The 25,000-nt window shown below is 38.0% G+C and overlaps 1 protein-coding gene across 1 annotated transcript; it reads left to right on the top strand.

Moving 5' to 3' along the window:
• The first annotated feature begins 2,066 nt into the window (after positions 1-2,066).
• LOC127642357 (GTP-binding protein 2-like) lies at positions 2,067-24,994 on the top strand. The gene is made up of 12 exons (XM_052124969.1): positions 2,067-2,441; positions 6,308-6,334; positions 7,397-7,581; positions 7,853-7,961; positions 8,050-8,247; positions 8,877-9,051; positions 18,234-18,453; positions 19,238-19,373; positions 19,455-19,513; positions 19,602-19,773; positions 20,360-20,524; positions 22,891-24,994. The coding sequence occupies exons 1-12, from the start codon at positions 2,256-2,258 to the stop codon at positions 23,053-23,055; spliced, it is 1,797 nt and encodes a 598-aa protein (XP_051980929.1). The 5' UTR covers positions 2,067-2,255; the 3' UTR covers positions 23,056-24,994.
• Positions 24,995-25,000: the final 6 nt, after the last annotated feature.

Genomic DNA, 25,000 nt, shown 5'->3' with positions numbered 1-25,000 from the left:
TGAGCGGTCTGTCTGATATCACTAATGGATGAGCAGTCTGATATCACTAATGGATGAGCGGTCCGTCTGATATCACTACTGGATGAGCGGTCTGTCTGATATCACTAATGGATGAGTGGTCTGTCTGATATCACCAATGGATGAGCGGTCTGATATCACTAATGGATGAGCGGTCTGTCTGATATCATTAATGGATGAGCGGTCTGTCTGATATCACTAATGGATGAGCGGTCTGTCTGATATCATTAATGGATGAGTGGTCTGATATCACTAATGGATGAGTGGTCTGTCTGATATCACCAATGGATGAGCGGTCTGATATCACCAATGGATGAGCGGTCTGATATCACCAATGGATGAGCGGTCTGTCTGATATCATTAATGGATGAGCGGTCTGTCTGATATCACTAATGGATGAGCGGTCTGTCTGATATCACTAATGGATGAGTGGTCTGATATCACTAATGGATGAGTGGTCTGTCTGATATCACTAATGGATGAGCAGTCTGATATCACTAATGGATGAGCGGTCTGTCTGATATCACTACTGGATGAGCAGTCTGTCTGATATCACCAATGGATGAGCTGTCTGATATCACTAATGGATGAGCGGTCTGATATCACTAATGGATGAGCGGTCTGATATCACTAATGGATGAGCGGTCTGTCTGATATCACTAATGGATGAGTGGTCTGTCTGATATCACCAATGGATGAGCGGTCTGATATCTCTAATGGATGAGCGGTTGTTATTCAAAATGTCAGACTGCTAGGTGGCTGAATTGATCAGAATCGGGTTTTCCTGAAAGCCGTGTAATAAATTGATTCAAAAAATGTAAATAGAAAATAGAAATCTCATGGATCACTTTCTCTCTCTTATGGAACTGTTGACATTTTAGTCATTTCTGATGCTTCTATTTTATATAAGTTTTCTTGTTAATAAAAGTAATTATAGAGTGTTGGCAAACTTTTTCAGTCATATGCATTCGTTTTACTAATACAGTAGATGTATAATAGGCCTGTAGATTTAAATTTCCTCACACTGTGTAGTTAAAGAATAGCTGTTTTCTTAGTTCTTTATCTCGTTGCCAGGGCTGATTTGGGTGGTTGTACAACTTATGGGATGGACAGTTCACTTAATATTAATATTTAATTAAATCCAACCTATCAAAATCTTTCAACAAAAGTTGTTGTTGTGCGGAAATCCAAAAAAACAGCAATGAAACTGAAGCAATATCCCTCAAATTGTACCTGTTCCTCTCATGACAGAGGGGTGGCGCTGTCGCACTTTACACACAGCTTTTCAACTCAACTTTATGTCTGACATTTTCTAAAGACTATCTCATACGTTTGAAAGGCTTTAAAAGGTTTTCTGGCTTGTAAATGAATAAATGTTGATGTAAAAATGTCCTCCATCAAAATACGGTTATTATACAAAATATAAATAATATAATAAACTTAAATAAAAAATACTATGAAGCCAAATATACATTGAGAAAAATCTTATTTGACTCTTTATATTATATTATTTATATTATAAATATTTATATTAGCCTATTGATCCTTGTGTCATAAAAAAAAAAAAAACTGATGCACAGCAAGTGCAAAGTTTTGCTTTACTTTTGTTATTCAAATGCTATTCACGTAAGATTACATAGTGATTACAACATGCCTAAATTATGAATAATCATCGGTGACTCAAATACTTCCGTGTATTTTTGTTTATTTATTTATTTTTTGTTTGCTACACCATTTTCATATTGACTTCTCGTATTCATTTTGATTTGTAATATTTCATTTATGTGCTTTCTTAAATTATTTTCTAGTAAGGGGCTCGAATAATTTTTTGTATCGAAAATTATGCTTGCATATTAAAATGATATATAGATTTGTATAGGCAAATATTTAGTACACATGTATCTCTTTCCGTTTTATTTTTACATACAAAATTATTATGCAATAAATAATTAAATAAGAAAACATTTTTAGGTTAAATTGTTCAACTTGGAGTGACGTCACGAATAGGACGTTTGCACGACGCACTTCCGCAAACTTCAATCGGACGATCAGTTGTTTTCGTTTTGTGCGGGAGGGGGGTTGAGCCCTACCGGCTCGAGTTTACAAATAATGTTTCCGTCCCTCTCCGTGTGTTTATATCTGCTTTAACCAAATGCATGCAGCAGGGGGGATGGCGTAGGACAAACGCAGTAGTTTATCAGTCAGTCTGTTGGATTATTTCAGGGGTTTGAATAGAAATGGATACGCGGGTGTCGGAGCTGTTCGGGACCGTTTCCACACAGAAGTCCAGCTCTCAGGGAGCGAGTAATGGGGCTGGAGTGACTGCCAGCAGAAAATCAACCGCGAAAAATTGCAAAAAGTTTAAACACCGGTCAGCCCGGTACCCCAAAGCCAGCAATAACCCGCCTTATCTACCTCCAGAGGTGAGCCCGACTTCCTCATCTGCTGTTGCTTCAACTTTTACTACACACAAATCTAGCCAATTACACTTGAGACGTTGGCAAATAACATGGATATAAAAACATTTTAATTAACATTTATATGACTGTGTAAAGGAAAATGAGTAGTCACTTTTCTTTTAAGTGTTATAAAGAGCCCATATTACGCTCATTATAGGTTCATAATTTTATTTTTGGGGGTCTACTAGAATAGGTTAAAATGCTTAAATGTAAAAAAAAACAACAAAAAAAAAACATATTTATAATACTGTACGTTGCCGCGGCACTTCTTTTCACCCTCTGTCTGAAACACTGTTGTAGCACCTGTCTCTTTAAAGCCCCCCTTTCCGAAAAGCCCTGTGTGTTGTGATTGGTCAACCACTTAGAGCGTGTGTCGGAAATGTGACACCCCTTACCATAACCAAGGTTATGCTGCAAGTTACCGTTTGACTCGATTCTGCTCGCTTTACTTTTCTGAGCTTGCTTTTCCACTGCAGTTTAGTGCCGCCTCAACGTGGGTGGGATTATAGGCTGATCGTCATAGTTGTGTCGCCTCTACTACCGTGACATCATCTTAAACGCAACACAAACATTACTGACCATAAACAATAACACGACCGCTAGCTGTTAGCTACTAGCTCATTGTGCTGCATAAGGCAGTTATTGCATGATGATTTTACACAAGTGTAACAGTTAAATTGGCCTGGTTGGTTTAGAAGAAAGCTTTCCAGTAGCTGGTCAACTAAATAAAGTGAAGCTTTCAATCAGAGTATAGAGTCAGCACAACAAAACGTACCATCCTCCATCGTGGACTCCTATAATGCCGTGGCCGAGTCCAGGGCACTCTCCCTCCCATTGCCATAGATAGCATCCATTTGGTCGAACCACTTCCACTTTCTTCTGTTTGAACCACTCCGACTGTTGTAGTCCTTGATGGTTCTGTAGTCACTTTTAAGATTTTTCTTACTTTTCCCTACACTGTTGGTAGGTCCTGTGTTAGCCAACAGCTGAGAGAATTCCTGAAATACTTTTTAGTTTTGTGTCGTTTCATTCGTCGCTAACGAGAGGAACGTCTGCACCTCTTTATCCACTGCGCAGTTTTGCACACAGCCATTTCTTTTTACAATTAGAAAGTCGTGTGAACAAATGATACTGCTATCACTGTTGCTAACTTTAAAACTAGCAGGTTGATGTCTTGTGTCGCAAATCCAGTGACGCTGGTAGTGATGATTCTCTCTGACCAGTCAGTGATCTGCAGGGTTTTGACGTCACATTTTGTATCGGCTTGGCTTGCTTGGAACCTTGACCGAGGTGGTACTAAAAAAAGTACCAGGTACTATCCACTGTGAAAACCCCCCAAAATTGAGTCGAGTCTAGCTGTACCGTGCAGTGGAAAAGCTCCATAAGTGTTCAAGACTGTCCAATGTCTAAAACATGCCAAAGCTCAGTGCACTTAACCCACACTAAATCCTCACTAGTGCGTATACCGCTTCGGAGTGGACTTTCAGGCTATGTGTATCCCAGAGTTCATCACACCTCGCCTACCTGAGTGGTCGGTGTATTTTCGCCATGATGACGTGATGGGAAGCTTTTCAACATGGATGACTTAATAGCAGCATCATAAGCACAAAATATTATTTATATTTATAAACCTCTTTGTTATCCTTCTTGCCCAGTAATCACCTTATTTTGTTTGTTCTTGCCTAATACTGCTGGTGATTTTGGTCATTTATCAGCCAGTGTGACATACAACATGCAGTCTAGTAAATGTTGTTTTAAAATTACAAGTGTATCAGCTATCACAAGTTTAATTCTCATTTTTATGTATTTAAAATATACGTTTTAATGCTTTTTATTTGTTGTATGAAATCACATACTGATACGTTGTGTAAAGCAGTCTTTGGTCGTCTTATACTGTATAAATGACAAGCCAAAGCATATCATTTAAATGGTTTGTATTAGTAGCTATTAATGGATCAAACATTAATATTTGTAATATTAATAATAGAATAACATTTTTATTTTATTTTATGCAGTGTATTGTGAAACAGAGTCATTGCTTATATTTCATAATTTACTGCAGTTATGGATGATGCAATACAGTTAAACAAGTATTGAAAATCAAAATGATTAAAACTAATGAACTTTTACAATTATTTTCACATTATAAAACATTATAAAAATCTACATATATATTTTCTGCATCACAATACACTTCCAACAACCAGTAGTGTATTAATAAATGAAAATATATGTAAAATTTTCAGTTATTTATTATTTTAAGTAGGCTATAACTGTCACCGCTACCAAAAACAATCAGTCTTCAGCTGTCAATCAAAAACAGCTGTCACAACCAGCACCAACACCTTTAAGTCTAAGAGTGTCCGAACGTGCAATCGAAAGTCATCCACACACTCGCCGTCGTCCGTCTACTTACACACTAGTGGCCTAAAACAGAAATACACAAGACAAGTGGGTAAGTAGGAGAGACCAAAACCACAAGTAGGGGTATTGGGACAGGGCCAGAGTTTCAGTTCCCAAATCTTCCTGAGCAGCGCATTCCTGAAGCGGGCATTATGCAGATGTGTTACATAGTGACGTAGCTTTGTCACAGATGTAATGGCTGCACTGCAAACCAGGTGTTTCAGACAGTTCATGAGCAGTGTTGTCTGTGAGAGAGAGTAACTCCCTTTGGCTGGTAATTGGTACTTTTATAGTTTATGTTGAAAGAACAATGGACACGTAGAGAATCTTACTGTAAAATAAAGACAGCAAATGTAACGTGAGGTGGCGGACCATTGAACGTTATTCAGTTTGTTTATAAATGTGTTTTTAATTATTTTATTACTATTATCAGAGTGAACTGGCAGCAATTTGACACGCTGCAACAGCTGTGTTTGTAAACATCAAGAATAAAGGCGGGAAGACATGATGATGAATAACTGATTCATTGTTGTTGGCCGTTTGCTTGTCTTGTCATTGGTGGAATATTTGCATTCAGTAGTTTTCTTGTTCATTTGATCTAAATTGATGTTTATAATGTGATCAAGCAGAATGTTTTGGTCAAAACATAACACATATATTTGCCATTTCTTTTGACATGTTCAACTTTTTCCATAGTGAAACATATTTATGTGAAATCAACTGTTACCAACAGTTATTAAGGAGTTATTCATAAATATTATGTAATGTTTTACAGATTAATAGTTTGTTTTTCTGATATGAATATATGTTATTTATATATATAAGTTTCATGACTGTATATCTATTTAAAAGCATTTCTATTATGAATTTTATTATGTAAACCAATATGCTAATTGTTATTCATAAAATTTATTAAAATAGTTTTCCAAACTTTTTTCACTCTAGATTATGCACAACAAGAGCAAACATTTCATTCGTTTTTATTTTTTATATAAAATTAAATTATATGATCGGCTATTAATTTGTCATTCGGTTTGCTTATCGGATACACAGTTTTATAAAAATACATTGAGCAAAATAGTTCACCCAAAAATGAAAATTCTCTCATCAATTTTTGTGTGAATATCCTTTTAACTTGGTTAATTAACCACATTAATTTAGTTAAAACAAAAGTTCAAGCTGAAGGCTTTTCCAAGCCTCTTTTTGTTTGTCAGTTGTGATATCATATGTTGGACATGTATAGGCAAGACATACCATATATAAGCAGACCCTATTTTTTATGGCCCATCAAATTCATTGACATTGCTTTAAACTGGGTCAACTCGACACTTTTCTCTTCCGATGTAGGCTAAAGTCTTTGTGCGTTTGAAAACTGAACCTGTGACTTTTGAACTTTATTCAAGATCAACTTCTGTCTTTTGTTGCAGGTTGAAGAGGGAAACATTGAGTACAAGGTAAACTTTACACAAACCAACTTCTCCAAACATTATCACCACATATTTTGTTGGACACAACAGTGCTGTTCACCTTTTCTCATGAATATTTGTAGAATGATTAAGCTACTGTATATGTCATATCTAATATTTTCCGTTAGCTCGGCCTCAGCTCTCAAAGAGTCACCTCTGTAACTGTATGCAACTGTAGATTAGCAGAGCTTTTTATACTCCACAGCTGTTGCCCTTTTAGCTGCAAGTAAACAAAACAGCATTGATTTCATGCCTTCGATTACCCTACAATTATCATTACAATACACTTGAACTGAGGCTTACAGACTTAAAGGGATAGTTCACCCAAAAATGAAAGTTCTCTCATCATTTACTCACCCTCATGCCATCCCAGATGTGTATGACTTACTTTCTTCAGCAGAACACTGGATTACTTTTATGCTGCCTTTATGTTCTGGTCACCATTCACTTGTATGGACCTAGAGCTGAAATATTCTTATAAAACTCTTTGTTGTGCTCTGCTGAAGAAAGAAAGTCAAACACATTTGGGATGGCATGAGGGTGAGTAAATGATGAGAGAATGTTCATTTTGGGTGAACTATCCCTTTAATTCTGTCATTGTTTACTCACCCTCATGTCATTCAAAACTTACATGCTGTGTGGAAACAGTGGTTAACAGTGGCCACGTTAAGTTCAAAAAAAGAGGGGGGCAAAAAAACCATAAGAGTAGTCCATTTAATGTATGCACTATATTTCAAGTCGTCTGAAGCCATACAGTATGTTTGTGTGAGGAACATATCAAAATGTAGGGCATTATTCATGAACTCTTAAGGCCTTATTGACTCTTCGGTGACTATGAACTGTCGTCAAATGGAAAAGAGTTGCATGAATTCCTTTTGTGTTCCTTGGGGGGAAAATGACAGCATATGGGTTTGTAATGACATAAGAGTGAGTAAATAATGAAATTTGTGTTTACTGCCCACGCCCAGGTCTCCACTAAACACTCCAATTTGTAAATCTTTCACACTCTTTATTATTTCTAGCATTGCCTCTGTGTTTTCTTTAACATAGCTGAAGCTGGTTAACCCCACACAGTACCGCTTTGAGCACCTGGCCACACAGATGAAGTGGAGGTTACAGGAGGGCCGAGGGGAGGCTGTGTATCAGATCGGTGTGGAGGACAACGGGCTGCTGGTGGGCCTGTCAGAGGACGATATGAGAGCTTCGCTCAAAACACTCCACAGGATGGCTGAGAAGTATGAGCAGAAATGCACAAACACACTGCCCTCAGCCTGAATGCCCTCTATTACATACATAGTTCATTTTGGATGTGAATATTAACATGTAAAATTATCAGTTGTATCCCATAAATATATTAAATCCTTACTTAAAATTTGGGTGAATCTCACAAATATTGTCAAGAACATACCTGGGTAAGATTTACCCATTTAGATGTTGTTGTTTTATTTATATGTATCACCATATACACAATAGAATAAGTGTAATGTGGTTATTGATTGTGTTCAGGGTGGGTGCTGACATCACAGTTCTCAGGGAGAGGGAGGTGGATTATGACTCTGACGAACTACACAGAATAGCTGAAGTCCTCATCAGGAAAGTGCCAGATGATCAGCAGGTGAATGTTTGAGATACTGAGCATGTTTTTGTGTCACATTCATCTTATGTATTTGATTGTCTTACGCCTGTATTTGATTCCTCGACAGTTCCTGGACCTGCGTGTAGCTGTGTTGGGCAACGTGGACTCAGGGAAGTCCACTCTGCTTGGTGTTCTTACTCAGGGAGAGCTGGACAATGGCAGAGGACGGGCACGACTCAACCTCTTCAGACACCTGCATGAAATCCAGACAGGAAGAACCTCCAGCATCAGCATTGAGATATTGGGTTTTGATAGCAAAGGAGAGGTGAGGCTTTGGGAAACCTGTTTAGAAACAATTGTTTATTGTTTTGGTGCCTCTAGTAACAAGAATAGCATCAAGAGCAAAGTCCCTTTCAAGGCTAAATAGTCTCTTATCATGATCATCACATGCAGTCTGTAGCAGATGACGGAGAGCAGAGCAAGCATTAACCTTGAAGCATGCAGCATATGCAGACTATATAGTTATTAAATTAAATAGCAGCCATTTGTGGTTTTATAAGCACATAAGGCCATACAGCAAACTGCTTATCCGGAAGTGAGAAGCCATCAAGAACATACAAACTAAAAGCACTTCATTAAATTTTCTGTCAAAATAAAAGCTCTGTTTAACAAGAAACAAAGAATTGGCAAAATTGTTTGGTATGGTGGAAATACCAAAATAGTGGGTCTAATCCAGTATATAATCCAGTTAATTAAATGCTTAACAAATGAATGGTTCTTAAACTCATTAGATTATTTTCTATTTTTGTTTGGAACTTGGAAGTCTGCATTCATGCAAAAACAGCTTCACAACATGTAACACTTGAGTTAACAAATTTTATAAAACACATAGTTCCGTCTCGACTTGTTCTAGCCATGATCATCTTTAACCTTTAGTTTCTGATCATATCATAGGTGGTGAACTACAGTGAGTCCCGAACAGCAGAGGAGATCTGTGAGAGTGCCTCAAAAATGATCACCTTCATTGACCTGGCAGGCCACCACAAATACCTGAAGACCACCATCTTTGGCTTAACCAGCTACTGTCCAGACTTTGCCATGCTTGTCGTCAGTGCAAACACTGGCATCGGTAAGCCCTGTGCATTCATAGCATGTTTGAGATTGCATAACAGTTTATGCTTTTAGACTGCATTTGCTTTAAACGTTTATCTTTAGATTTAGATTAAAGAGTGTAATGAAGCATGCTCTGATAAAAGTGACACAAATAAACCTCGTACTGTTTGAACACGTCAGTCTTTTTTGGCATGGTGCAGTAAATCAGATGGTCTCTTGGTTACTCAATAAGAGTCTACCATATGATCTTATGTAATGTGGAATGTCATTTTTAAGTGTCGCACCATTCCTTATGTCTTCTACACCCCAAAATACCCCAGGGCTGCTCCGGTGAGCGTCAGTGATCGGGCCAAAGGAAAGTACTCAGAAACCTGAGCCATGTTAGTCTAGTTTTGAATGCAAGACAGAACTAAACTTTGTGATTGGACAACTGAGGATGGAGGCTTTAATGTGTGGAAACTCATAGACTAGACATGTTTATTTACATTTGTATTTTTACATTTTTGCATTTGGCAAACACTTTTATTCAAAGCTTGCCGTGCTTTCAAGATATACACATTCCCTGTAAATTGAACCGATGACCTTGGTGTTGCTAGCACTGTGCTCTACTAATTTTTGAAAATCTGGAACTTGTATTTCTACTCCATATATGCATGTACAGTGTAGTCCCAACCCTCTACAAACACATAGGAAAAAGAATCGCCATTGCCTAGTAAATATTTGTTTTTACTTGCCAGACTTTTGACACCATGTACTGTAAGTGTAATGCAACTGAAGACAAAAAAATATATATAAGAAAACCGAGAAGGTGGCATCATCATCATCACACACACACACACACACACACACACACACACACACACACACACACACACACATATACACTACTGGTCAAAGCTTTTGAAACACTTGACTGAAATGTTTCTCATGATCTTAAAAATCTTTTGATCTGAAGGCATATGCTTAAATGTTTGAAATTAGTTTTTTTGACAAAAATATAATTGTGCCAACATATATGTGCCAACATATATGTGCCAAAAATTTAAATATAATATATTTAATTATAAAACAAAAAATGTATTGATGTATATAATATACACTCACCTAAAGGATTATTAGGAACACCATACTAATACTGTGTTTGACCCCCTTTCGCCTTCAGAACTGCCTTAATTCTACGTGGCATTGATTCAACAAGGTGCTGAAAGCATTCTTTAGAAATGTTGGTCCATATTGATAGGATAGCATCTTGCAGTTGATGGAGATTTGTGGGATGCACATCCAGGGCACGAAGCTCCCGTTCCACCACATCCCAAAGATGCTCTATTGGGTTGAGATCTGGTGACTGTGGGGGACATTTTAGTACAGTGAACTCATTGTCATGTTCAAGAAACCAATTTGAAATGATTCGAGCTTTGTGACATGGTGCATTATCCTGCTGGAAGTAGCCATCAGAGGATGGGTACATGGTGGCCATAAAGGGATGGACATGGTCAGAAACAATGCTCAGGTAGGCCGTGGCATTTAAACTATGCCCAATTGGCACTAAGGGGCCTAAAGTGTGCCAAGAAAACATCCCCCACACCATTACACCACCACCACCAGCCTGCACAGTGGTAACAAGGCATGATGGATCCATGTTCTCATTCTGTTTACGCCAAATTCTGACTCTACCATCTGAATGTCTCAACAGAAATCGAGACTCGTCAGACCAGGCAACATTTTTCCAGTCTTCAACTGTCTAATTTTGGTGAGCTCTTGCAAATTGTAGCCTCTTTTTCCTATTTGTAGTGGAGATGAGTGGTACCTGGTGGGGTCTTCTGCTGTTGTAGCCCATCCGCCTCAAGGTTGTGCGTGTTGTGGCTTCACAAATGCTTTGCTGCATACCTTGGTTGTAACGAGTGGTTATTTCAGGCAAAGTTGCTCTTCTATCAGCTTGAATCAGTCGGCCCATTCTCCTCTGACCTCTAGCATCAACAAGGCATTTTCGCCCACAGGACTGCCGCATACTGGATGTTTTTCCCTTTTCACACCATTCTTTGTAAACCCTAGAAATGGTTGTGCGTGAAAATCCCAGTAACTGAGCAGATTGTGAAATACTCAGACCGGCCCGTCTGGCGCCAACAACCATGCCACATTCAAAATTGCTTAAATCACCTTTCTTTCCCATTCTGACATTCAGTTTGGAGATCAGGAGATTGTCTTGACCAGGACCACACCCCTAAATGCATTGAAGCAACTGCCATGTGATTGGTTGATTAGATAATTGCATTAATGAGAAATTGAACAGGTGTTCCTAATAATCCTTTAGGTGAGTGTATACATCTAATGTAATTGATGACTTGGACCAAATAATAAAGAAAAATAGCCAATAAATGCCCAACATAGATGGGAACTCCTTCAATACAGTTTAAAAAGCATCCCAGGGTGATACCTCAAGAACATGTCTGCAAATTCCAGGCAAAGTGTGACTACTTTGAAGATGCTAAAATATAACACAGTTTCATTTATTTTGGATTTTGTTTAGTCACAACATAATTCCCATAGTTCCATTTAAGTTATTCCATAGTTTTGATGACTACTATTATTCTAAAATGTAAAAAAAAAATATATATAATAATAAAGAATGCATAAGTGTTTCAAACACTACACGGTAGTGTGTGTGTGTGTATATATATATATATATATATATATATATATATATATATATATAAATACACACACACATACTGGCAGCCAAAAGTTTGGAATAATGTACAGATTTCGGAAGGAAATTGGTACTTAAATTCACCAAAGTGGCATTCAACTGATCACAAAGTATAGTCAGGACATTACTGATGTATAAAATAGCACCATCACCATTTGAAAAAAGTTATTTTTGATCAAATCTAGACAGCAGCATCACTCCAACACCTTATTCTTGAGTAATCATGCTAAATTGATAATTTTGTACTAGAAAATCACTTGCCATTATATCAAACACAGATGAAAGCTATTTGGTTCATTAATTGAAACTTAACATTGTGTTTGTTTTTGAGTTGCCACAGTATGCAATAGACTGCCATGTCTTAAGGTCAATATTTGGTCAAAAATGACACAAAAAGAAAAAGCTTTCTCTAGAAACTCATCAGTTAATCATTGTTTTGAGGAATGAAGGCTATACAATGCTTGAAATTGCCAAAAAACTGAAGATTTCATACAAAGTAGTACACTACAGTCTTCAAAGACAAAGGACAACTGACTCTAACAAGGACAGAATAAGATGTGGAAGTCCAGATGTACAACTAAACAAGAGGACAAGTACATCAGAGTCTCTAGTTTGAGAAATAGACGCCTCACATGTCCTCCGCTGACAGCTTCATTGAATTCTACCCGCTCAACACCAGTTTCATGTACAACAGTAAAGAGAAGACTCAGGGGTGCAAGCCTTATGGGAAGAATTGCAAAGAAAAAGCCACTTTTGAAACAGAAAATCAAAAAGAAAAGGTTAGAGTGGGCAAAGACACACAGGCATTGGACAACAGATAATTGGAAAAGAGTGTTATGGATCTTAACCCCATTGAGCTTTTGTGGGATCAGCTAAACTGTAAGGTGTGTGAGAAGTGCCCGACAAGACAGACACATCTATGGCACGTGCTACAGGAAGTGTGGGGTGAAATGTCACCTGAGTATCTGGACAAACTGACAGCTAGAATGCCAAAGATCTGCAAACCTGTCATTGCTGCACATGAAGGATTTTTGATGAGAACACTTAAGTAATTTAAGATCTTTTTTGTATTAATGTATTTTAATAGTAGTTTTTCACATTATTAATGTTCTGACTATACATTGTGATCAGTTGAATGCCATTTTGGTGAATAAAAGTACCAATTTCTTTCCATAAGAGCAAAATCTGTACATTATTCCAAAGTTTTGGCCGCCATTGTGTATGTGTGTGTGTATATATATATATATATATATATATATATATATATATAAATAAATAAATCCAGAGAAACTGAGAATTTGTTTTCAGAGCTGTAGGGGGACCTACACAATATTAGGCAGGTGATTTTAATGTTGTGGCTGATCAGTGTGTGTGCGTTCATGCATCTTGGCATGCTCTCTACCAGTCTTTCTAATTGCTGTTGGGTGACTTTATGTCACTCCTGGCACAAAAGTTAATGTTCGATGGCTTGTGGCCATCCGTCTTACTCTTGATCACATTCCAGAGGTTTTCAATGGGGTTCAGGTCTGGAGATTAGGCTGGCCATGACAGGGTCTTGATCCGGTGCTCCTCCAGCCACACCTTGATTGATCTGGCTGTGTGGCATGGAGCATTGTACTGCTGGAAAAACCAATCCGCAGAGTTGGGGAATATTGTCAGAGCAGAAGGAAGCAAGTTTTCTTCCAGGATATCCTGGATGTGGCTTGATTCATGCGTCCTTCACAAAGATGAATCTGCCCGTTTCCAGCCTTGCTGAAGCACCCTCATATCATATAACAAGTGCTAAATTGGTACCATCTCTTTAAGAGAATGGCTGCTTTGCGAATGAGTGTTTACGGTTGAAAGAGCGCAGCGCACATTAACGAGCAAGAAGTTGCATGGATGTTTTTTCCTTCATTCGTGCAATGTATGATTAAAAATAATGTATCTTTTTGATCACCAATGGCTGTAAATAACAGAAAGGATATTAAAAGAGACATGAAAAGAAAATGGGGAGGTCTCGTCTTTGGATACAAAATACACAGGATAAAGCAAAAAGAAACTTTTACTTGCATAATGTGTATGACTTGCTTGTAGACATATTTATTGTACATGTTCTCAAATTCAAATAAGCTCTTGAGTTCTTGTAACACTTTTACCTTCTAACAGACGTCCAACAGGCGCGTGCGTCACTGGTCTGTAGCTATGCTTTAAAATGGAGAATGTTGTGAAAACAATATGGGGAAAAGTTTAACCAAAGTCAGAGTAGACATTGTTCAATGCAATGTCAATGCCATTTAATGGCTGAATTAAAGCGATGGTGACAAATTGATCACGGCAGATCCGGACCCACTTAAGCCAAATAAGGTCGCCGGCTTACGTCTATATTTCCGCCTTGTTCACCGTTGCACATAAGTCACACACAGAATATACATGAAAACGATCATTTTAGAAATGTGAAACTCTGGTAATGTACTTAAAAGTAATTAAATTAAGAGGCAGTAACTGTACTAGTTTAGTTTTTTGCTATTTTGTTGATTTCATGCTAAACAAGTGCTGACACATATACATCTCTGTGCATCTTTATGTTGTGCTCCTGACCCTTATGCTGAGCTGTCACTAAGTTGTTTTGGTTGGGACAGTAGTGTGTCAAGTATTGGAAAAGATATGTAGGCGAGAGGGTCATGCACATGTTTCAAGCAGAGCAAGATGTCCTGCCTGCAACTTGACACCAGCGCGTCTAAATTATGCAACAGTTGTTTGAGAAGTTGATAAACAATGTCTTACTGCTCCGAGGCCATAAATTCAATGCTTTGGCTTTTCCATACTCAAATCCATGCAAACACAAACACAGACAGTCTACTCCAATCATTAACCTCGAATGAAAGGTGGACTTTGGATAGATTTGACTTCGCTGCCACACAGTCAGATCTCACATTGAGTGACAGATGGACTTGACCTAGTGTGCTTATATTCATGGGTGTGTGAATCAGCTGATGTTGGCAGTATGGGAGTTTCAAGAATGCATGTCAACACAGTAAAGTTCAACGCCTTTGGCTGTCAAATGATCTGCTTTAGCTTATCAGACACAAACACGCGTAACCATCGGTCGCATTCTAATGAGTGCGGCATCTGTGGCCCCAAATAGAATTGCAAAAATAATGACTAACAAGTTTCAAATTCTCCTTCCATCTCCCGTGGTTATGATAATAAATACATTTTTGATTATATCTTTAGTGAATTAGATTTCTGTTAAGTCAAGTTATTTTTATTTGTATAGCGCTTGTCACAACAAACATCGTTTCAAAGCAGCTTTACAGAAAATGAACCTGTAATATCTATAAAGTCTTAGTGATCATTGTGTAGTTTGATTAAATGTGATTGTAAATTGTGTAAAAAAGAAATGATTAAGTAATTAATTAATAATTGTATTTAGAAACCCAGTGAGCAAGCCAAAGGCGACTGTGGCAAGAACACAAAACTCCATAAGATGTCGGTTAATAGAGAAAAATAACCTTGGGAGAAACCAGACTCACTGTGGGGGCCAGTTCCTAAACAGTGTTTAAACAAATATTTTGTAAGAACTGTAAGATTAAAGACTAATGTCTTTGAAGTTCATCCTGGATTAACTGCAGAACTTCAGATGCAATTGTCCTTTGTTAGTTGGCTGATGAAGGTGTTTGTTGGCCATTAAATGATTGTCTATGTGTTCCATTTTAAGAGTGTAGTCCATCATTAGACCGAGATGATGCAGGCAGAGATCAGTGTGGTGCATCGGAGTTCAAATTGCAGGTCATTCAGCGAGGTTCTTTGGGGTCTATCCTAAATCCAAGGTTCAGGAAGAGGCATATGAAGCATCCCATGTCTTACAGTTGGATTTGGCATCAGTTCATCCGCTGAAGTCCATCGTAAAAGACTGAAGTGATGTCTGGCTGGCACCAGCTGCATTTCATTGTCATCAATCAGTGGAGTACAATACCAAGCAGTAATGAAGGTGTTTTTTCCCCTGTATTTTATTAAAGCCATTGCACGTTATATAGTACATAGTATTCAAAAGGTTTAAATTGAAAATGTTACATTATATTGGAATGTAGATTTAATTTTTTTATTTTTTGAATGTCCACAGTTTAGAAGCAGCTGGACAATTTAAACTACTAAATTATAAACGAGAATAAAAAACAATATAAGTCAACATTTATACATCAAAAAATAACCAGCCTACGTTAAACTTTAGAATGCAAAATGGATGTCATTGAACTTGCTTCGGTGACCCAAAATTTTGCTTGAGTGCCGCCAATGAACAACTAATCTCGCAAACCTGAAAAATAATTAATAAATGCGTAGGACACAAACTGTAGTCAATAGAAAATCCCACACATTATCTTAACTTGCAAGGAGTATTGCAAAATGTATTTATGGTCAAGTGTGCGGGATTTTTTATTGACTTTGTTGAGAAGCTGAAAAATCTCTTCATGTGAAGCCACCCCTCTTCCATTTCTCCAACAGAAAGTGTACCGGGTAGTACGTGAACAGAATGAGGTGCACATGTCTTGCCATGCGGTGGCGATTTTGCGTGACTGTGATAGAGACGATGATCAAAAATGTATACCGGTTGTCAAATTTCTACTGGTTTATCGTGTCTACCGGTGTATGGCCCACCCCTAGTGCTGGATGATTATGTTTGTGTTTTTTACACTTCAGCTGGTTTCAGTCATTTTTCAAACAAGTTTTATCATGCAAACATATTTTGCACTATTTTAAAGTGATGTCACTGATGGAACTTCTTTGTGCACAGAGCATATATCCAACTAAATGATAACAAAATTAGTTGTCGATTATTTATTAGATTTTTTTATTATTATTTGATTTTTATCGATTAGAGGTGGCAGCTCTATAAGTGCAACTACTCAAACGATGATGTTTCATAAAATGTTAAAATTGTATAAAGTAGAAAACTTAGATGACGATGTGGTCACTTCTACCTGGGCTTGGGCAAACTAGCTCAGGAACTTCTATTCATGTACCCTGGCCTTGTTTGCTGTCTTTGTTTACACATGGCTGCAGTGTTTGCATGCACATTATGCTCTGCAGATGGAGGGCTCCTTCACACCCACACTCAGCACTGGTTTATGAGAAATGGTTAAGCCAAGCGTACACTACACGCCTTGCAGTCAGCGCTCTCCGACTCAGTCTTGTTTTCCTCATGCTGGTGCATTTAATACAGGACTGTAGTGTCTCAACCTCACCATTTGCCGCCAACAGTGGCCATGTGAACACTGGTATCAAGATGTGTTTTGGGTTATCGATCATAAGTGTACAAGCAAGACACATCACCGTTACGCCTGTTATTCTTTTTTGACCATTTGTGTTCAGATTTTGAGATCTTGCGCTCTCTATATTTCATTGTTTTTTGTTCACAACATTCTCTCACTCGTCGGGACAGTGCTCACATCTGGTGACGAGATGTCTAGATATTAAGCTATTTTGAAAACTATCATAGCTTCTGGGACTAGTCTCATCATGTCGCAGGACTGTCCACAATAAGACAGTTTTTCGTGAGATCTAAGACTTCTTGTCGCAGACAGTCACCAACTTAAAACATCAAAGGAGATGAACTTGAGTCATGTAGTGTCCACTAGGCATTATTAGTCACAGAGAATCTAAAGGAGTTTCTGTTTAGTGCAAAATCTTCTTTTTGTATATCAGGTCTATACAAAGTTAGTCTCACATAGTCAGTTTTTTGACTATCTTCATATAGTCTGGTCCATTTTGCAGCTTATTTTGGCCAAGAACCACCCACTTAGACAGGAAGATACCATTGGACTGACATTTAAAGTGATGAGCAAGAGTTTGTTTTGTGCCTTTTAGGAGTAGGTAAATCCAAAATCACATGAAAAACTAAAATAATGAAACAGTCTCCAAAAAATGTTGTACAAAAAAAACCAAAGAAATGACCAGGAAATATGTGTAGAGTTTGTGAATATCATATCTTTCAGAGATTTGATGCCATGAAAACTTTGGCAAATCCTGTGATTGGTTCTTCCTCAGAAACACTCATTGTAACATCCTGGTACCTTCCAGTCTAAAAGCTAAACCTCGCATACCTCGGTTTTCTGCGGGCCGGTATGCGTTACATACTGTGCACATGGCGAAAATTCCGTCATCCTCACCTTACGTGAAGACTGTCCGCATCCACGGAGGTTCTTAAAGAGTATCATAAAGCAGTTGTTATACATGACTGTACAGGCTCTCGGTCAAAGGAGTATACTTTGAAAGGCTTGAGTTCCTGACTGACGCAAGACATACCTGCACACAAAAAAACAAAGGATACCCTAGCCTTCAGACTAATATAAAACATGCAACCTTGCAAGACTGACCAGGTCAGAGTTCAATATGCCACTTGACCCCAGTTCCTGAAGATGTCTTTTGAGTAACTATTTTCTACCATTTAAGCGTGCTGTTTCTCAGTGTTAATAGAACAGTGTTATTGAGAATTCTGTCTCTTTTTCTAGCGGGTACAACACGGGAGCACTTGGGTCTGGCCATGGCATTGAAGGTGCCCATCTATATTGTGGTGAGTAAGGTGGACCTGTGCACTAAGGGCACAGTGGAGCGCACTGTCCGACAGCTGGAGCGCATCCTCAAACAGCCTGGCTGCAACAAAGTGCCCATGCTAGTTTCCACTACAGATGATGCTGTCACTGCCGCCCAGAAGTTCGCCCAGTCACCCAGGTACATCCAAAGAGCTAGACATTCGCTCTATTCCAAAACTCAGTGAGCTGCCTCTGTAGGCAGCATTTTAATGCATGATGGGGCACTTCAGATGCAATGGCTGTTCTAAAATTCAGGCAGTCCTAAAATGCACTGATTCAAGCTTGGTTACAAAATCCACCCAAGATGGCGGACAAAGAAAAAATTCAAAACCGGAAAATCGAAGTTACAATAATTAATTACAAGTAGAAATATACTATTTTATCCAATATTTGTGTATGCTGTGTATTTGTATGCTCATTAAGGGTATCCTGTAGTTAGCATAGCATCATGTTAACGACAAACTCACAAAATCAATTGAGTCGTGTCTCCCTATTTCCCTATTTGACTCTTTCTGTTTGCACAGAGTTGCTATCGAAATGTAGAGCATTCGAAATCAGTCAGATGCGAGGTTATGTTTCAATTGGGAAGCTGTACTTGCATCAAAAAAGCTAGATAACAGCACGAATAGAGCAGAATGCAGGTGTCTTGAGACAAGTTGTATTTGTCACAGCGTCTAGAAACCGCAGTGCTTTTGCGTGAGAAAAACAGCTAAGCATGGCGCAACCATCAAAGACATCTTTCACATGTTTACATAGGAAAACTATGTAAGCAGCTCACTAGGTTTTAGAACAGAGACATCGATGACAACAGGCTAGCCTCTTAATCACAAAACATAAAGAGTGCAAAGACGTTTTAATGCTTTATATTAAACAGCCTCATCAAAATGCGTTATTTTCCATTGATCACTTGTTGGACTTTGCAGCATCACTCCAATCTTCACCCTGTCCAGCGTGTCAGGCGAGAGTCTGGATTTGCTGAAGGTCTTCTTTAACATTCTACCTCCTCTCAGCAACAGCAAGGAACAAGAGGAACTCATGCAACAGCTCACTGAGTTTCAGGTACAGTAAATGATGACAGTGTTTACATTTTTTTATTACATTATTCCTTTAGTGAATGAATCTGTGTTCATGACTATGTAGATTGATGAGATCTATACAGTGCCAGATGTTGGAACAGTAGTCGGTGGAAATCTCTTCAGGTATGTCTTCCTCTGCTTCCTATTGACCTCAGTATATGTGTCCAGAAAAAACACCATATGTGCCTACTGGTTCTGTGCGTATGTGCAGTGGGATCTGCCGGGAGGGGGAGCAGCTGGTGGTTGGACCCACAGATGATGGGCAGTTTCGGGAGCTGATGGTGTGCAGTATCCAGAGGAACCGCTCAGGATGCAGGGTGCTCAGAGCTGGCCAGGCAGCTACTTTGGCACTGGGAGATTTTGACCGGTCACTCTTACGAAAGGTTAGTCTGTGTGAATGATCTATGCTGAGCTTTGACATCCCAGACACCAAAAAGTCTATTTCACTGATTGAAGAGCCTGCTAAAAACAGTTGGTCACCGGCAAAACATCTACTATAATATAATGATTAGAGGTCGACCGATTGTGGATTTTGCTGATACCGATAACTAAGGTGGTGGGAAATGCCGAAAACCGATTAATCGGCCAATAGTTTTTAAAATGTATTCATAGAATGGAAAAAATTGTCTGTCCTTACTATGACAGGCACAGACAAAGAGTCCTCAATAAATAAAGTCCCAGATCCAGTTTATCTGGTGCATAATTTGGGACTTTTATGTGTAAACAAGCCAGAAAATTGAACTTTTGTTTTGTAATGACGAAATGATAAAACTATCAGCAACATTTGTTTTTCAAGTTTTTTGTTATTCAGATGGTAAACAATTCACACATGAATCCAAACTTTTTACAGAGAATGACAGACATGGTATGAATAGCTTTGGTGTGAAAAAGGGGGTTTTCACATGTATGCTTTGAGTTGGATTGTGTCTGGTGTGAACAGGCCATTGAGTGTTGGTTGTTCTGTTGCAGGGTATGGTGATGGTTAGCCCAGAGATGAACCCCACTATCTGCTGGAGCTTTGAGGCAGAGATCGTTTTACTGTTCCATGCTAAAACTTTCCATAAGGGCTTCCAGGTCACTGTCCATGTTGGCAACGTCAGACAGACAGCCACAGTTGAGGCTCTGCAAGGAAAGGTGAGTCTTTGTCTGTATCGATAGATAGCTAGCTATCTGCCTTTGATCTTTGTTTTATGTTTGTTTGTTCTGTCTGTCTAGATCAGACCTGGGCAACTTACGGCCCAGATCCGGCCCTCCACATGGTTTAATGTGGCCCGCAGCTCGTTTAACATCCTCAGGGTTACCAGATTAGAGACGTGACACCCCCAATTTGAGATTTATTCTTGTGCAAATTGGAAATATTCTGCCCAATGTTTTACTTATTTTGTGCAGTCTGGCAACCATGCACGCAGGTGCTCTCTTTCTAGCTCTCGCTTTCCCCTTTGAGCAAACTTGGCGATCTGTAGTGCAATATTCTGTTCAAGGAAAAGTGTTATACGGCTACTCTGTGTCCATTCTTGAGGCTGCTTGTGATTTTTGGCGATTAATTTAGCAGGTAAATCTTCTCAGTGATTAAATTAAATATAAAAGTAGATCTCGGCATCATTGACGTGAGCAACAACAACCCAGAGACGAATATGTATATATTTTTTATTTGTGCAATTTAGAAATGTTGAAGGAGTGTCGCACCTGTATGTTAATCATTTATCATAGTCATGAAGCCTGTCAAACCATTGACAAGAGACCAGCATCATGACCCTTATAGTGTGTAAACAGGTAATGTTATGAGAATAAAATATTTGCTTTGTGACAAACATTAAAAGTTCTATAATTAGATATAAATATATAATTATAAATAGATATTTTTTTATTATTAAAATAGATTAACTTTTTTTATTATTTTTTCATTACAAATAAAAGTTTTTTTTTTTTTTTTTTTTAAGAAAGAGTACCTAACTAACAACTGACGAGCATCTATGGTCTTAACTGTGGTAAACACAAGGGCAAGTATTCTACAGTGTAGAATAATTGATAAAGTAATATATTTCCTGTTCTAATGATATTCTATAACTGATATTAGGGAACAAACTGGCCTGGCTTCAGATATTCCTAGAATCACAATGATTCCTAAATCATTAAAAGTGTGATAAAAGAAAAAAGAATCTGTTATGAAGTTGAAAACAAACATATTTACTATAGAAGCAACAGTCCCTAATCAGTAAAGTGGTTTACTCGTTTCTATAGGGCTAGTTATAATATTCATAAGGTGTTAAGTTAGTTTAATTTCCTTGCTGTTCTTTACAGTCAGTTCTTGATTAAAAAGAAAAAGAAACATTTAATTCTAATCACACATATGCGCTCATGTTAATATGCGCTCACTGGCTGTTGCCGGTAGTCTTAAAGAGACAGTACTGATTAAGCATGTGTTCTGCATATGAATGTAAAAACTTGTAAATAGTCCACATTATGCATGTAAACAATAACATACACTGGCGGCCTAAGGTTTGGAATAATGTACAGATTTTGCTGTTTCGGAAGGAAATTGGTACTTTAATTCACCAAAGTGGCATTCAACTGATCACAAAGTATAGTCAGGACATTACTGATGTAAATAAATCAGCACCATCACTATTTGAAAAAAGTAATTTTTTATCAAATCTAGACAGCAGCATCACTCCAACACCTTATTCTTGAGTAATCATGCTAAATTGATCATATGGTACTAGAAAATCACTTGCCATTATATCAAACACAGATGAAAGCTATGCGGTTCATTAAATGAAGCTCAACATTGTCTTTGTGTTTATTTTTGAGTTGCCACAGTATGCAATAGACTGGCATGTCTTAAGGTCAATATTAGGTCAAAAATGACACAAAAAGAAAAAGCTTTCTCTAGAAACTCATCAGTTAATCATTGTTTTGAGGAATGAAGGCTATACAATGCTGGAAATATTTCATACAAAGGTGTCACTACAATCTTAAAGGACAACTGGCTCTAACAAGGACAGAAAGAGCTGTGGAAGTCCAGATGTACAACTAAACGAGAGGATAAGTACATCAGAGTCTCTAGTTTGAGAAATAGACGCCTCACATGTCCTCCGCTGACAGCTTCATTGAATTCTACCCGCTCAACACCAGTTTCATGTACAACAGTAAAGAGAAGACTCAGGGGTGCAGGACTTATGGGAAGAATTGCAAAGAAAAAGCCTCTTTTGAAACAGAAAATCAAAAAGGAAGGGTTAGAGTGGGCAAAGATTCGAAAGCTTGAGAACCAGAATTGAATCAGGACATTTGTATCAATACCCAGCCCTAACAGATAGATGATCTTTAACTGCCTGTCTGTATTAATGGCTAGGAGTCTAGCTAGAGAGACAGTTAACTAATTAGCTGTTTGCCTTTCCTTTGGGTCTGTCTATCTGTTTGTATTGATAGCTAGCTATTTTGATATCTGGATAATCTGTCTGCCTGCCTGTTGGTGTTGACCTTTGTTTCCTCTCTCTCAGGATGAGCTCCGCACTGGTGAGAAAGCTGTGGTACGATTCAAGTTCATCAAACACCCAGAGTACTTGAAGGTGGGATCTAAGCTGCTCTTCAGAGAGGGAGTCACCAAAGGCATCGGGCAGGTCACCAAACTCCAGCCTGCGTCTCAGTACCAGCACCATCTTTGATACAGAAGAACCCTGTACTCATTCAACACCATCCCTCCTTACCTGTCCATGCTTTCTTCTTCTTTTCATGTCATAACACAGCTGTCACCATAATAGAGTTTTATTCATCCACTTGGAGATTCAGGTGTCTTTTAAATGGTCTTTAAACTCCAAATTGGCCGTTTACAATCATTCAAATGTTCTCCTTATTTTAAACATCATTCTTTTAATATTAAGATGGCACTGAACGTTTATACATGTGCAGCCTTTTTAAAGTCCTGAACCATTTATTATTTAATAACCAAATGATAGAGAGATTGTGAATTTAAATATGGCTGCCAAAGACTTTCGGGTTTTTTGTATTTTTATAGCTGATGTCAATGAAGAATTTTTTCTTCCTACGGCAGCTACTGATCTTACAAACTGTTCTCTACCAAATGCCAGAAATGATCTGCACATCTCTGATATTTTTTATTTATTTATTGTTTTGTAAAAAGTGCTTTTTACTGATGTGGCACTGTCAAGCTTGAAAGGGATAGTTCACCCAAAAATGAAAATCTCTCAATTTGCTTACCCTCATGCCATCCCAGATTTTCGTGACTTTCATTTGCAGAACACAAAGAATATCTCAGAACTGTAGGTCCAAGTGAATGGTGACCAGAACTTTGAAGCTTCAAAAAGGACATAAAAGTAGTATACATGCAACAGCAATGGTTTAATCCATGTCTTCTGAAGAAATTTGATGAGGTGTGGTGGCAATTTGAGTCCTTTTTACTATAAATCTCCACCTTTGACCAGTCCAACTAGTAGGTGGTGATATGCATGAAGGCGGAGAATTGCTAAAACAAAAGAATGTGGAAGTGAAATTGGAGATTTATAGTGAAAAGGTGTTTTCTTATTGATCTGTTTCTCAACCACACCTGTCATGTCACTTCTCAATATATGAATTTAACCACTGGAGTCTTGTGGATTACTTTTATGCTGCTTTATGTGCTTTTTAGAGCTTCAAAGTTCTGGCCACCATTCACTTGCATTGTTAGGACCTACACGGCTGACATATTGTTCTAAAAAATTAATTTGTGTTCTGCAGAAGAAAGTCAAACACATCTGGGATGGCATGAGGGTGAGTAAATGATGAGAGGATTTTCACTTTTGGGTGAACTGTCCCTTGTAGGTTGACGTAAATGTACTGCCTTACCACCAAGTGTTCCTATATCCTGTCATCAATGCTGCTGCAAATATCAAAGATGTAAGTTGTTATTCCTTACATGATAATAGCTTTTAATGAACAATATGTTTCTCTGCCTGCACTCAAGTGCTTTAGCAGCTCAGTAAAGCTCGACTTATTACAGAATGCATTCCATATACCCAGTAGTACATTTGGATGTTGGAACAGGACAATTAGATTGCACAAACGTTAAGTCAGATGATTCAGAAACACACATCACTTTGACCTTTGGATGAATTGTGCAAAGGAGTCTTTCATTTCTGCTAGTTTTTTCTCCATTAGGTTACTGGTTTTACATTGTTCTAGTCTGTTGCAGTGGCTTTGTATAATGGACAGTCACAGTTTGTTTTATTGCACCTCAATGTTTCCTGAAGTTTGGTGCTAATGCTTTTGACAAGCATGTTTTAAAACTTAGATGATGAAAGAGGGTTAATTGAGTTGTTAGTTGGTTCTTGCCTAAGATCTGTCCTGTAATCATTGCATGCATGTTTGGACACTGACTGTTTCACATATTTCACTGTTCTGTGTTTCCTGTGCAATTTTAGATTTTTGTAAAGAATGTGTAACAGTAAAAGTCATTGAACATCTAATGGATAATGTAGTAGTTACACCTCACTGTAGTTACATAGTCACTTTGTAATAATTTCTCTTTTGTATTGGCATATCATTTTACTGTCAATTTTCTGGCTTTTTTTCAAAATATTTAAATATTTTAGCCTTACTTTTTGGTGAATTGGA

This window comes from Xyrauchen texanus, unplaced genomic scaffold (assembly GCF_025860055.1).
Source record: "Xyrauchen texanus isolate HMW12.3.18 unplaced genomic scaffold, RBS_HiC_50CHRs HiC_scaffold_564, whole genome shotgun sequence".
NCBI classification, from domain to species: Eukaryota; Metazoa; Chordata; class Actinopteri; order Cypriniformes; family Catostomidae; genus Xyrauchen; species Xyrauchen texanus.
The sequence above is the reverse complement of the archived record's forward strand: the minus strand, read 5'-3'. Positions and strand labels throughout refer to the sequence as shown.